Raw genomic sequence first — 14,847 nt, forward strand, 5'->3', positions numbered from 1 at the left:
ATGGGTGCTGTAACTGAGAGATATATTTGGTTTTATTGGATTACTTAAATCCATTTAAAATGTTGTGTTCACAGAAAGAAATGAACAGGCATTTTGGGTGACTCAGCATCACCTAAGAAGTCTGACTGCTTTTTTGTGAAATTAAGCAGTGTTTGTATGATGTCAGAACACTGGTAAAAATATAGTGCAATTTTTGAAATAATAGATGGATGCTCTGGAGCTCAGAGCCAGCAGGGAGTATTCTTAGTGAGTAATTCTGATATAAACATAATAATGGTGAAATTTTACTTAAATATTGACTTTAATTAACATTAGGTTAGTGTTAAAATAAAATCTTAAATACCCACTTTGCCTAATTCACTGGGTATTTCAAACAGTTTAATTAATATTTTTCTTGTCTGAAAAGTACTAGATAATGTAAAAAGCTTTGTTACTTCTGTTACTTTTGCGTTTCATTATCCTTGGAAATCATCTTATATTCTTCAGCTTTAATGAGAAAATTGAGTACTCTGGAAAGATGTCATGAAGGAGAAAGGGAGGCATGTGATTAGTAAGCTGGCTGTTTAGTGCAGGAGAGGTTGACAGGAGGAATTAAAGGAAATGTAGCTTTCTCCCATATCAGCACTGCCCTTGGCTGCGTGCTCTGCCTGCCATCCCAGGGGAGAGTCAAGGTTGTGTTGGAGTAGGACCAAAACCAGCCAAAGAATGTTACAGACAGGCTGCTCCAACCTGCCCCCTTGATGGTGGCCCCAGTGCATGCCCTGTCCCACGGGAGAGCATTGCTGGCAGTGAGGAGCTGAGTGGCACTGCTGATGTGTGGGGGTACTGTCAGTCAGGGCATCCTAAAATGGGACACACAGGAGGGGAAATCAAGCTTCTTGAATGGATGAAATGTTTTCTGTACCACACACAGTGACTTAGGTCACCTGTTGGCTTCAGCAGGGTTATGAGTTTACTCTTTTACCTAGACTGGCCTTTATATTTGTGGCCAATGTAATTATGCATTTGACTTTGATCTGCAGATTATCAGTCTTTCTGTTTTCCTGTGTTTCATCTCCTTTGTCTGAGAGTGCTTGCATCTCCAGGATAAATTAATTTCTAGATGCCAGGTATCTGGCATGTCTCTAGATGTTCTGAGCCCAGGCATGGAGTCCCAGCTTCCCCCTCCTCACAAGGTTTGAGGTAGTTGCAGAGGGCTCACATACATTGGGGTGGGGCCTGATCTTTTTGAACTCACTGGAATTTTTCAAGTTAAGAATTTTATACAAATATTAGTTTGGGAATAGTGGATGTTCTTAATATATCTTGCAGTTTGCAAAGGAGTGCTTTTTCTTATTTAAACACTCACTTCCGTAGCATAATGCCAGCCACAGGTCTCCTTATGCTGACACAGCTTCTCTGCTGAGTTTGTTTCAATGCTCAGTACAAATCTAAGCTTCTCCTGGACAGGAACAAGACCCAGCCGTGTTTGGAGATGCTTTTGCCAAGATCTCTCGTGCTACTCTTCGGATCAGATACTCTCTGCTGCCATACTTGTACACCCTGTTCTATGAGTCCCACGTTCACGGAGGCACCGTGGTGCGGTCACTGATGCATGAGTGAGTTTGGAGTCTCTTTTTCATTCTAATTTGCTCACAAAGTAGTTGAATTCTTATGTATGTAATGGTTGATATCCTTAGGAGAATACTCACAGTATTATTATTGCATCCTCTCTTGTAAAAGAACAGTTGAACAGTTAAATCAATCGAGTTATACACATAACTCTTAATACATGCAATTAATTTCCATTAATATATAACCTGCATTTGTTTCCAGTGGGGTGAAGAAGACAACTTCAGAAAGAAGAATTCTGAAAATTTTTAGTGTTAGGCAAATATATAGTTCTTTTTTATTTCAAAAATGAGAGTCACATACTTGTATTTACTGTATTTGAATGAAATCAATGAAATCTGTATTCTGATCCAGAATGCTAAAAGGCCTCATACAGAGAGTCCAATGATCCATAGCATTTGGGGTTTTTTTTCCAATTTAGCACTTGGATCTGCATGCTATCTATGAAACCCACATCTGTGTCCACAAATTGCACAGAGCAAACAGAGATAGAGATGTGTGAGTGTAGAAGCAGGTGCAAAACTGAGATTAATAAATGCAGATTGAAAAGCCCCTTTGAAAATTAAACTCAGATTTTTGGAACAACAGATTTTTTTCTTTTTTGGAAGAAGCAAGAATCCAGCTGAGGTTTAGTTTCCCTGTTGGACGCAAGAATCCAGCTGAGGTTTAGTTTCCCTGTCCTGGTCTTCTAATCAGTTTTATACCTCCTTTTGGTTAATTTTCTACTTCAGAATGCTTTATGCAAAGACTTGAGCAAAAGGAGTGCAAACAATATATATAGAAGCCTGAAGCTCTGCCACAATTTCATTTTATTGGTGCAGGTTATGTCATAGACTGTTCTTTTTTTGTCATAATGTTCTTTTTTTTTCCCCTTTAGCTTAAAAACATTCTGGTTAAAGAGTAAGGCATTTTTTGCAAATTAAACTGAGGTTACGCTAAAGTGCAGACCATTCAAGTATGGAAAGGATATGCACAAAATCTGTTTTGCTTACTCAGCATAATGGTTAACCGATAAATTTTAAAAGCAATATCCTTCCTCTTTCTACTTGGCAATGTCATTTTACTGGATAAAATTAGGGAGAGTTTTATAGGTACTCATAACTTACAATTGGCTATATGCTACTTCAAGTATTTTTTTACGGTCTATTTTTCCTAGTGTGGCTTGTGTTAATATTGGAAATGCCCAAGTTAATTTTGGCATTAATGTTAGCTAGTCTCTGCTAATACAGAATTGTTCTAGTGTCATTAAGGCTGCCTTTCTGACCATTATCAGCACACCTGCATTCTATGTGGCCATATCCATATTGGCAAATTTCCAAATTTACTTTGGTTGGGGTTGTAGAGCAGTCTCAGATGCACCAGCAGAGGCTTTTGTCAAGTGAAACTGAACTGAGAGGTTCGCTACAGACACTGATGGGAGCTTAGTCAGCAGGACCAGAGTGGGATTACTAGGGAACAAAACCTCTCAAATGCATGTAAGGAGGGTAGGCATCAGGAGAACAACACAAATTGTTTCCCTCCCCAGGGCTCCTACTGGCATCCTAGTCCCATCACTTGTTAATGTTGCCATAGCTAGATCTAAAATGGGTTAAAAGTGCTTCTTACTACTACTAGATAATTCTGGTTACTATTATTCACTGCTATTACTTAATGTGTATTTCTTACTATTTCTAATTAATAGTGGGTCTGCCCAAGTAGAGAAAGTGACCCAGATGCTAACTGGAGGAGAAATGTGGGGTTTTGAGAAAGAGAACTGAAACAGAATTTTCAGTGTATGTATGATGGAAGTTTACATCAGCCTTGCCTCTTACTTGTAAAAAATACAAAGGAAAACTAAAAAACTCCTGCATTAGTGAAGTTCTTATGAGTTCAGAGTCCTCACCATGAAAACAACTGTACCTAGGCAGGGAGTCTCCAAGCAATAGCTGTTTCATGTGGACATTTCATTCCATTTGGAACATTTAGAGGCTTGTTTCAAGTAACAAAAAAGAACAACATCCCAGTAGATTCTTTTAAGTGTATTAGGTACCTCAGAGGCTTTTACTCCATAAAGCAGAGGCATCGATGCGTCAGGTGTCCAAAGAAAGACTGTGAGGTGATAATCCATTAGTGGAAGGGAAAGATGTGTTTAATGGCTAACCAGAGGGGAAGTATGACAGAAAAGAGGCCAGCATCTAACCAGAGGAAGCAGCAGATGGAATTAAAGACCTTTCATAGATGACAGCGTGCTTTAACGGCTTATAGTTTCAAAATAGGAAAGTTCATTTGTTTGCTGAATTTGTGCTAGTTGTTGCTAGGATTGCAAGAGAAAATTGTACTGAGTTAAAGGGTGAGAATCTTGTCTCCATGTTCAAATACAATTGATTCTTCTTTATTCATAATTTCTTGATCAGCTTTCTGTCCTGCAATCTCCCACGACAAAATGTATTTTATTACTATTACAATTTTATTACAGTCGAATTGAAAATACAGAGAACTTATTGAGATGACAAGAAAGACTCATGTTTTATATTTCAAAAACTTTAGGACAAGGTAATTCATCAAAAACCATAATCTGCTTTAAACATTTTAAAGTATTATGTCACAATGCAATAATCACCAAGATAAAGGTGTCCAGAAGAGCTACTGTCTTGGACAGAGAAAGAAACTCTGAACAAATTGAGGTTTCTTTCAAGCAGAGCCCAAGGCATGCCTTCAAGAACATTTTTTCTTAAGTTCCATGTACTCCCCTAAGTTTGCAATATTTTAGAAACTGAGCAGTCAATAGATGTCTTTTTATTGCCAAGTTATCTTTACTTATTTGGGGAGATTTCTGTAAGCCTGGGCTGGGTGCAGTGTGTGCCTTTGCCCCAGGCAGGCAGGCTGTGGAGCTGACACTGAGCTGACACTGAGCCACTCTGCTCCAGCCAGTGTTCAACAGAGACCTGGCTTTAGACAGGGGCAGCTGCAAAGCCCATGAAACAGACACAGTAAAGGAATTTTTAAACAGGGGGTTTCTACATCCTTAGAGAATAATATGTAAATATGCAACAGCCAGTGTGAATTTGTCAAAAATGCAGGAAAACCAGACCAGTTACCATCTCTGACAAGGCAGCAGGGCTGTTGGAGGGGCAGAGGAGTAGCAGAAGTCAGGAGGTACAAGGTACTTTGATTTTAAGAGGATTTGAGATATGGACTTCTTGTGTATGTGATGTTCTTATAAGACCTAGGATCCATTAATTATTTCCTCGGGAAGAGAACTTAGAGATGATTGAAAACCTATTTAAATTCTCAAGGATTTTATGCTGTATGAAAGGAGGTTCCCGAGTTGGGAAGGATCTCTTTTTTTACCAGGTGCTATTCAATATTTTCACTAGCTGATGCACAATGGAATAGATATCTCTTCCCAAGAGAAGGCAAGTGATGCCTGGCAAAAGGGACTGTGAGCATTCTGGAGATCATGATCAGAATCCAAAACAATTTTAGTGCATTGAATAAAATGGACTGAATTCCATAGGTTTCCCATCCATTCAGGAGAGGCAGCTAAAATGTACATACAATATGTATGAGTGTTGCTCTGTGTTTGTCTTGCAAACAATTTCAAATGTAAATCTGTGAAACTTGTGGGAGGCCAAATCCAAGGATTTTCACAAATGCTTTAGACCCTAGAGCACAGTGTTTTTCCTCTGTGTTCCCTCTGCTGGGCCTGGCCCCTATCCTGCTCATTGGCTCCCACAATGAAGTCTCAGCCCACTGAACAGAAGTGAGTTGTTTCCCCACTGTTGCTGTTCTGAAAAGAAATCAGCTTCATCATTTTGTGAGAGTTCTGGTCTGCTCTGGGATGGTAGGTACTACTGAAATATCTGAATCTCTGTCCAAGCTTTTGGCATTCCCTCAGTCAGGAAAAATATTTGGCTGTTTTGAAGGATACTTTGAGGAAGCAGATTTCTTGTCACAGTGAGTAATATCAAAATATTTGGCAAATTCTAACAACTATGAATTAACATTGTGTATTTAATTTTCAAAACAGATTTACCTCTGATCAGGAGACTCATGGAATAGATACTGCCTTCCTTTGGGGATCTGCCTTTATGATTGCTCCTGTTCTTGAAGAGGCAAGTACTGTAATTAAAAATGCCATCATACTGGAATAAAAGAAATGAGTGGCGCTTAGGGCATTGGATGACATTCAGAGCATGTTTGCTCATATCCATCCCTTTCTACTCTCCACTGTCAAAGCTTCAGAACACATTTCTGAGCAGCACAGACAGTACAGAGCTTCTCAGTACTTGAAGTGGGAGGATGAAAGTGAGGGCACAGCCTTTCCCTTTTACTCCAAGTGAGGAAAGGATGTAAAGAGGCTGGATGCTGCCCCTCACGTGCTCCTGTTATTGTGCTGGCAGCAGTCTCCAAGGACACACACAGAGCAGTAATTGTCGAGCTAGGAAGAAACACACAGATATGAAAGCAAACTGGTTTCCATATTACTGCTCTCCCACAGTGTTTTGGAACTGCAGCTCTCAGGGGCTGTGGTAGGAGTTTCCCAGCATCACAGGCAAAGGCAGTCATTATGGAAACGATAATGATAATGTAAGCTGCTAACGGGACAGGTTTTAAAAAGCAGCATTTTCCTCTGCTGTGCTGGGCACATGGCTCTCCCTGCTTGGCTGGAGCAAGGGTGTGTTTCTCTCCTTGCCCACCACTGACTGTTGGCAGCACAAGAGAGGTATGTCTGAGCAGATCTAAGTATTTGCATGGGATGTATCCTAGTGCTGTTTGCAGTCAGCATGCTGCCAGAATAGCTGATGTATTTCTGGATGTTGCTGATGATCAAACATTTAAACAGGACAGTGTTACCTTGGTTTTTAACCAACCCTTTTGTCTCTGTGAGTTTAATATAAATTCTAAAAGCATTCTGACCCCACTGAGGCACTTCATTCATCAGTCCTTTATCTTCAGACTCCCACAGGTTTCTAATAGCTGAAGAATAGAAAGAAGATTTCATAGGGTCTCAGACCAGCAGGATGACAAAGGATGGGGAAAAAACCCTTCCCATGAAGAGGAAAGGAGGACAAGCCAGGGGAGGCTTCCTGCAAAGAATTGAATAAAAGGGGATATTATAAGGATATATGAAATGATAGGGGGTCTACATAAGGAGTTCCTGATGTTTTTTGAAGACTTACAGCACAAAAGGAAGGCTGCCTGTGGCATGATGAGAGAAGCAGAACTTTGAAGGGAGCACATTGCAGGGTCTTGCAGTGTGATAGCTGGCAGCCAGGGCTGTGCCAGTTGGCAGGGCAGGGGCAGAGGTGAGCTGTAAGCCCCTCACTGTGGCAGTGCAGGCCAGCAGTGACTGTGTCAAACTGCAGCTTGGCATCTGCTTGTGTAGAGATGAGTCAGGGATCACTTGACCTTCATTCTTTGAGCCCTAGGATGAGAGCAAGTGAGACATCAAAAAAAATTAGAATGGAGAACTGCCTTGCACACTGGTTTGTTATTTAGGGAGTCGTGAACGTGAGGCTCATGGAATCATGGAGTCATAGAATAGTTTGGGTTGGAAGGGACCTTAAAGATCATTCAGTTCCAACCTCCCTGCCATGGGCAGGGACACCTCCCACTAGGCCAAGTTGCTCAAAGCCCCATCCAACCTGGCCCTGAAATCATCATGACTCAGATGATATTACACTTTTCTGGAGACCAGAATATCCAGGGTTGTCATAATACCGCAGAGAAGAGATGGAGAGGGGAGCATCTTGCCTTTATAGGGTTTTTCATACATCTGAAATCCCTAAAATGTTAAATGGTAACTTTGCCTTAACTCTTGGTTAATCCATAGTTCTGCAAAGGGACAGACATCTACACTGATAGTAAAAATTAATCTGTTTGTGAGAATAAGCAACTTGTAACAAAAATGGAAGTATGTTTGGATCCCAACTGTTCCTGGAGTTATTAATACAAAGTGCTTTTAGCATGATTTCATCCCTGCAGTGATCTGACACAACACATGCTGCAAAATGAAGTACAGTAATTGTGCAATTAGCAAAACATTTATTATTTATTATTACTTATCTGCAACTTTAAATTGTTTACAAGAAGAGAAGGATCTGCATCCTCTGTGTGCTGGAGCTCATTCTCTGCCTATTTCTGGGACAGGAATGGTGCAAGGGGCACTGAGCAGTGGTGTCCTCCCACTTCAGATGTGAAGCCATGTCTTGGAAAGGCTGCCATAGCCATCACTAGGGCTGCTCACATGCTGGAGGAGTGCACCTCGGCCAGTTACATATGCAAGACACAGAGCTATGTACTAGAATAAAATAATCATGTAACATTGACTCATCCCAGGCCATGGCAGTAAAACCCCCCAAATAGGATGGGCTTGTCTGTTTAGTATTATAGATTAGCCAGCACTAGTTCACTGCTATGACAATAACTCAGCCATAATAGCCAAAATTTGATGTTATTAGAATATTCAGCATACATCTCTCCATGCACAAATATAATAAAGCTAATGTAATATCAGAAATACAAAAAGAAAAAAGACTAATCTCTTTATAACAATTACAGGGAGCAAGATCTGTGACTGTATACTTCCCTGAAGCACAGTGGTTCGACTACTATACTGTATGTATTTTTAAGATTAATTTTCTTACTTTTTTTCCTAATAATTTTAAATGGTATGATTCCAGCAAAATAACTTTTAGCACTCTTCAGTGGTATTTTTACCTCTGTAGATGAAGAAAACTAGAGAAAAAAAAGTCTGCATCAGGCTAGCTGGGAGAGTAAATGACACGGCTTTCAGTAACATTTTGTTTTCTATTTTTGCCATGTAAAGCTCTAAGACACAGCAAACAATTTTCAAGAACAGCCTAGACATACATGAAAATGCCAGGATTTCTTTCTTTGCTCCCCACTTTTAGTTCTTGTTCTGATACACTTCCACGCACAGAGACAGAGGCAGAAACCTAAGCCACGCTCCTGAAAGCCTGCCGGAAGCCCTCCTGTGCGTGTACTTTTGCACATGACTTTTGACAGAAGCCATATTTGGAGTGCAAGGTGAGGCACCCCTCTGGAAGATGCTTCCAAGAGCTGCAGAACAATCTGCTCTGTGGTACATGCCATTACCTTCTCTTCAGGGCCTGAGTCTTGACCTTTGCAACACCATCCCCAGGACTGCATTCCGGAAGTGCTCTGCTGCAGTCTGCAGGCTAAGCCCAACTTGGCTTCAATGGGAGCAGTTGAGCTGATGCTAAGAACTTTCAGGAATGTGAGCCCAGGGTCATCAGGCTGTTGTTAAGTCTCCTGAGTGTCCCTGGCAGAGGAGCAGGCAGGGCAGAACTGCTCTCAGAAGAAATGCAGACTTTTTTTTAAAATAAGTTTGGTCATTTTCAGCATTTGTCCGGTGTCCTCAGATGGATGTTCATCCACCCCTTTCCTTTTTATCTTTTCATGAGACTGTGATGCTACAAAGTCCAGCATTTAATTCACCTCTCCTCCTGGTTCCCTCTGAGTGCCCTTGCTGGGCTGGGCACAGGGACACTGGCCTTTGTCCCTTGCCCTGCCTATGTGCCTGCCCCTGGCATTGCTCACCTCCCAGTATTTGGCACTGACTTGTCATGCATGTGGTGCTTATCCAAACCGAAGTTGGGTACTTGCCATAAATCATAATTATCATTTACAGAGGGCAAGAGCAAAGCCTTCCTGTTATTTTCTCTGTACATCAGTCTTCTTTTGAGGTTTTGAGGCATTAAACCAGAAAAAGGATGATGCAAAGAACTTAATGCTGGTTGTCTACACACACACAAATTTCACTCTCTGAATGCTGTAATTACTTTTTGAAAGGGGAAGAACTGTTCTTAGAAGAGAAGAAAATCTACAGTTCACATTCCCAAATGACTATGAATCACTTACCTTAAACTGAATTGTGACAGGCTCCATATGTATAAAAAGAGGAAGCAAAAGTTTTTTTCTCTTTTTGCTCAGTGTCTTGATAAGTGGGGGTTTTTTAACCGAATATGGAATAATGATACCATTTTTAAAGACCATTTGCTGTCTTGCAATCATGATGCTTCTATCTCAGGCATATGCATAACTGCAGAGGCTAGATCCTCTTTCATGTTAAAAAGGAAACTAGAATAACACTCCTGAAATCCATGTTTTGGTTTGCTTTTTTCACTGATGTAACTGAAATGAAAATTTACCCGTTGCTCTTTTTTTCAGTATGTATACTGCCTGGATTGGCATTTTTTAAACTGCATTAATTTTTGTGGTAGGGTCTGAAAGTGCCAAGTGCCTGGAAGAAGAGCTATGTTACTGTGTCTGCCCCACTGAACAAGATCCCTCTGTACATCCGTGGAGGGTACATTCTGCCACAGCAGGCACCAGCCACAACCACTACTGAGAGGTAATGTCACCTGTGTTTGTCACCAAGCAGCCACGGTGGGGGTCAGACCCACAGACAGTTAAAAAAGCAATCAAAAGAAAGTACAGAAGAGAGACTATCTGCAGCTCCCAGCTGCCATCCCAAGTGATAAGTACGGTATTGTTATGCCAGTATTTGCTCCATTTCATTAGGAGAAATCACCTCAGAGATGACCCATGTCACTGTTAGCACAGCTGACGCCTACTCCTGGCTCTGTGATTATGCTCAGAAAAGCTTTTGCACCTCTTACTGCCACACTGACCTGCTGTCAATCATTCAGAGTAAATGTATGCAAGGGGAAAAGCAAAATTCTTCTTGGGTGAATTTATCAAATGCTGTAAACAAGGTGGAAAAGCTCAGATCTTTCTTCAGGAAAACTATTTCCCCATGCCAATGGATGATATACTGGTCTCAAATCTGAACCATGCTCAGAAGCTAATCTGAATAGGAAAGAGAGGTGACAGCACTGTGCAGCAGCCATAGTAAGGTAGTACTGGTTACCAGTTGACTCCCAGACCATCCAGTTATCACACATTGAGGCCACAAAAGAGGGGGGAGCTTGTCCACATGAGCACTCAAAATATGAGAAATCTAGATGTCAATAAAACAAGGCAAGGCAAAGATTTTGCCATCACTTCGAAAGTCCTTTTGGTGAACACTGTTGTCATTCTTCTGTCATGACCTTTTTTGTAACCTTAAAATGGGAGTTGTGTTCAGAAGTTTTTGTTAAGTTGCTTGGAAGGGACAGTGCCCACAGGTTTGTACTGACACTTCTCAACGTTTGTCAACAGCCGCCTGAACCCATTTGGACTCATTATTGCCCTGGATGAACAAGGACAAGCTTCTGGATCTCTCTTCTGGGATGATGGTGATTCCATTGGTAAGCCTGGTCCCCTGCTGTGAAGCAGTACCTGCATACAGGGCTCTCCTCAGGCCGCCTTTCAGTGGCATAATGGCATTGGCTCCTACTAGAAATAGCTGGAGAACTGACCCCAGAATGAACAGTAGAAAGTTGAACCTTAGTCAGCCAGGCACTCCCTGGCAGCCAGAAGGGCCACCCGTGTCCTGGGGGCATCAGGCACAGCATCACCAGCTGGGCAGGGGGGGGATTGTCCTGCTCTGCTCTGCACTGGGGCAGCCTCACCTCCAGTGCTAGGGGCTGTTATGGGCACCTCAATGTAAAAAAGGACTATTAGAGAGCATCTAAAGGAGGACAGCAAAGATGGTGAAGGACCTTGAGGAGAAGCCATATGAGGAGTGGCTGAGGTCCCTTGGTCTGTTCAGCCTGGAGGAGACTGAGGGCAGACCTCACTGCAGTTACAACTTCCTCATGAGGGGAAGAGGAGGGGCAGACATGGATCTCTCTGGTGACCAGTGCTGAGGGAGTGGCCTGAAGTTGTGTCAGGGGAGGTTGATGTTGGATATCAGAAGTTTTTTCACCCAGAGGATGGTTGGCACTGGAACAGGCTCCCCAGAGAAGCAGTCACAGCACCAACCTGGCAGAGTTCTAGAAGTGTTTGGGCTATGCTTTCAGACAAATGGTGTGACTCTTGCAGATGGTGCTGTGCAGGACTAGGAGTTGGACTTGATCATCCTTGAGGGTCCTTTCTAAGTCATCTTACTCTGTGATTCTGTGAAGGTGGAAAAGCTGATTGCTCTTGAAGTCAGTGCTTTGATATGAGAAATGTGTGACACTGGGAGCAGCTGATCTGCTAGAGAGGGCAGTCTTTCACATTGTGTTCTCCTGAGATCAACCTAAGAGTAAAGGAAGAGATTGAATAGCCCACAAATCATCTTAGCCTCACCTTAGCTGCTTGCCACAGTAATGCTAACTGCTTATGGATTTTGCTGCCTGTTTTGATATCAATCCTCCTTGCTTTGTGTTTTGACAGATACTATTGAAAATGAGAACTACTTCTTGGCTAAATACACATTCAGCAAAGTAAGTGGCAACATACAAGATACCTACTTACATATAGGTAGCTGTATTTTAGTGTAGCCATTGTAAGGTGCTGATGTTTATCTTCTAGCTCAGTCTCTAAACCAGGTAAGCTACCTAATGCTTTCATTTACAGCTAGCTACAAAATAGTCCAACTATGGGATCACAGTTTTATGTCTGCTCTGTTGAGTATCATAGTGACACATGTCATTAGTGTCCCTGCTGCAATATGAATCTGAAAAAACCCCACATTTTCAACTTTTTTTTTCCTTAGTTGCAGCTTCTGGGGACAAGGGACCTTTCTCTTGTGACTTTCAGTCTGACAGGTGGGAGAAAGCTGGATTCTTCTCTTCAGGATATTCCAGCAACCTTTTAACTTTGATCACTTGATGTTTTTGTTTTGTGATGCAGAGAGTTATGTAGTCTCAATTCTTCAGCTTACGTTTCCTTGTCTGACAGCACAGACACTGCTCCCATGGTGGGTGTCCTGTGGAGAGATCCAGCATGCTTCTGGCAACCCACTGTGCTGATCAGATGCTCTGTGCAGCACTGGAACAGATTAGCTCAGGATCAGTGCACTGATGCCTTTCACACAGCGCTCAGTTCTGTGCAGACGTGTCCTGAGAAAGACCTATAGAAAAGCCCAACAGTCAGGTTTCAATCGAGTGAAATACTGTGAAATATGTCTACCATAAGCTCATTAAGTATATGATAGTAAGTTGTGGGAGTTATTGTAAAAAACCTTACCCCACTGCAATAACCTGTCTCTACAGATATTATTTCATCTGCAATTCTAGCATTTGGTAATAAATAGGATATTGTATACAGACTATGGCATGGTTTGGTCCCCAGCCTTCTGAACATGAGCCAGCATGTGCCCAAGTGGCCAAGAAGGCCAAGGGCATCCTGGCTTGTATCAGAAATACACAGGACTGGGGCAGTGACTGTACCTCTGTACTTGTCACTGGTGAGGCCCCACCTCAGATCCTGTGTTCAGAGAAGGGCAGTGAAGCTGGTGGAGTGTCTGGAGCACAGGTCCTATGAGGAGCAGCTGAGGGAGCTGGGGGTGTTTGGCCTGGAGTAAAGGAGGCTCAATGGCTGCCTTGTTGCTATTCACAACTGCGTGAAAGGAGGGTGACCCAGATGGGGGCAGTCTCCTCTTCCAAGGAATAAGTGATAGAACCAGAGGCCTCAGGTTACACCAGGGGAGGATTAGAGTCAATATTAGGAAATATTTCTTCACTGAAAGGGTTATCAAGCCCTGGAAAAGGCTGCTCAGAAAAGTGGTGAGGTCACCATCCCTGGAGGTATTTCAAAGATCTGTAATGTGGCCCTTAGGGACATGGTTTACTGGTGGACTTGGCAGTGCTGGGTTAATAGTTGAACTTGATAAATTTAAAGGTATTTTCCAACCTAAATGATTACATAATTTTCATGCCATGTATTCCTAAAAGTCCCAAAGTAATGTACAGAAAATAGTCAAAACAATAAGATCGTGTTAACCCCTATTGTGATATTGCTCTTAGAAGATCTGTCTTCCAGGAGCAAGAGCAATCCAGGGTAAGCCACTGGGCTTTATTATGTAGCCTGGTATATTCGTGAGATATTTTCCTGGAACTAACACCACATGGGTAGACTTCAAATTTAATTTTAACTTATTTTGTTCTTGATTTACCAAGAAAAGAAATTCCTTCTTTTTCAGGAAAAAAGGGTATTTCAACAGCAAAAAGGAAGAAAAATCCTTGGTTTTGTGTAGTCTGTGTATAGTAATTTATTGCAGTAAGGCTACAGAAAAACAATATCCAGTTTTATATTAAATTTTGAACTGTGCAAATTAGATTGTTGCTGCTCTGGCACTTCCATTTCTCATTGCTCATATTTGACTTCTGCCTGTAAATCCATGACTGAATTCCCTATCTGCATTCCAGTAATCTTTAATGTCAAGTTTTTATTATGTGTTTATAAAGAAAACAGTCAATCTCAAATAGCAATTTGAATGATGAGAAATGTATGAAGGTCTTAGTATTTGTTGCACATTTCTATATTCTTAAAAAATGTGGAAGAATAATTTAATCACACCTCGTTTTAGGAGAACACTCAAGTTTTGTTCCCTGAGAGATTTGCTGGTAAGGTCTGACATCACAGCATTTCCTCTGAACCCAGCATGGGATGTTGCAAAAGTAACAGCTACAGGATTTGACCCTTTAATTTATATTTTCATTTAAACAACTCAAACGTGTAAAGAAGAATTCAAGACTAGGGCAGGCACTTAATTCTCAGAGAATGATTCAAGCTCCTGGTCTGTGGTGCTGTCTCACTGCAGTTGGCATTTTAATTCCCTTGGCATACATATCCCTTCCAATATGCATAGTGACCTAAGTGACCTAAGTCAAAGTTACATAAGGGACCTAAGTCACATAAGTGACCTAAGTCAAAGTGCATGAAGTGCACCCTTACATGAAGCCTACCAGAACAGAAGAATACTTGATCCACCTGTATAAGATCCACTGTGCTTCAGGGATGAGCAGGGAGGTCCTGATCCCCAGGGGTGGCAGACAAGGCAGGTATGCTCAGCCTGTACCAGGTGAGTCCACGCTGTACTAAAGGGATGGTGATGGAAGAGTTCTCCAATAAAATGGAAGCTTTTGAAAGGATGCTTTAGGCACTAAGTGTCTGGTTAGCCTGAAAGGAAATTTCTCCTAAAACTGGTCTAATATTCAGGGTGAAAATGTAGGGGGAAAAAAGGTGAAGTAGGTAGGATCAGAGCTCTATGGTAAGAAGAAAACTCATGACCCTTTTTGCTCAGAGTACAGAAACCCTAGCTCCTGGCATCAGATCAAGGGCTTCATGTTGCTTTGCTTTTATGGGGTTTTGAGTGATATCCATAAGTGCCTCAAA

The 14,847-nt window shown here is 41.8% G+C and overlaps 1 protein-coding gene across 1 annotated transcript in view; it reads left to right on the forward strand.

Moving 5' to 3' along the window:
* LOC119708839 (maltase-glucoamylase, intestinal-like) overlaps positions 1–14,847 on the forward strand; it is a 60,392-nt gene that overhangs the window by 41,020 nt on the left and 4,525 nt on the right. The window contains exons 16-21 of the mRNA XM_038155739.1: positions 1,450–1,598; positions 5,621–5,705; positions 8,155–8,211; positions 9,861–9,991; positions 10,801–10,889; positions 11,902–11,951. Coding sequence (XP_038011667.1) covers positions 1,450–1,598; positions 5,621–5,705; positions 8,155–8,211; positions 9,861–9,991; positions 10,801–10,889; positions 11,902–11,951 — 561 coding nt within the window. The remainder of the gene's footprint in view (positions 1–1,449; positions 1,599–5,620; positions 5,706–8,154; positions 8,212–9,860; positions 9,992–10,800; positions 10,890–11,901; positions 11,952–14,847) is intronic.

The sequence above is a fragment of the Motacilla alba genome, chromosome 1A (assembly GCF_015832195.1).
Source record: "Motacilla alba alba isolate MOTALB_02 chromosome 1A, Motacilla_alba_V1.0_pri, whole genome shotgun sequence".
In the NCBI taxonomy this organism is placed as follows: Eukaryota; Metazoa; Chordata; class Aves; order Passeriformes; family Motacillidae; genus Motacilla; species Motacilla alba.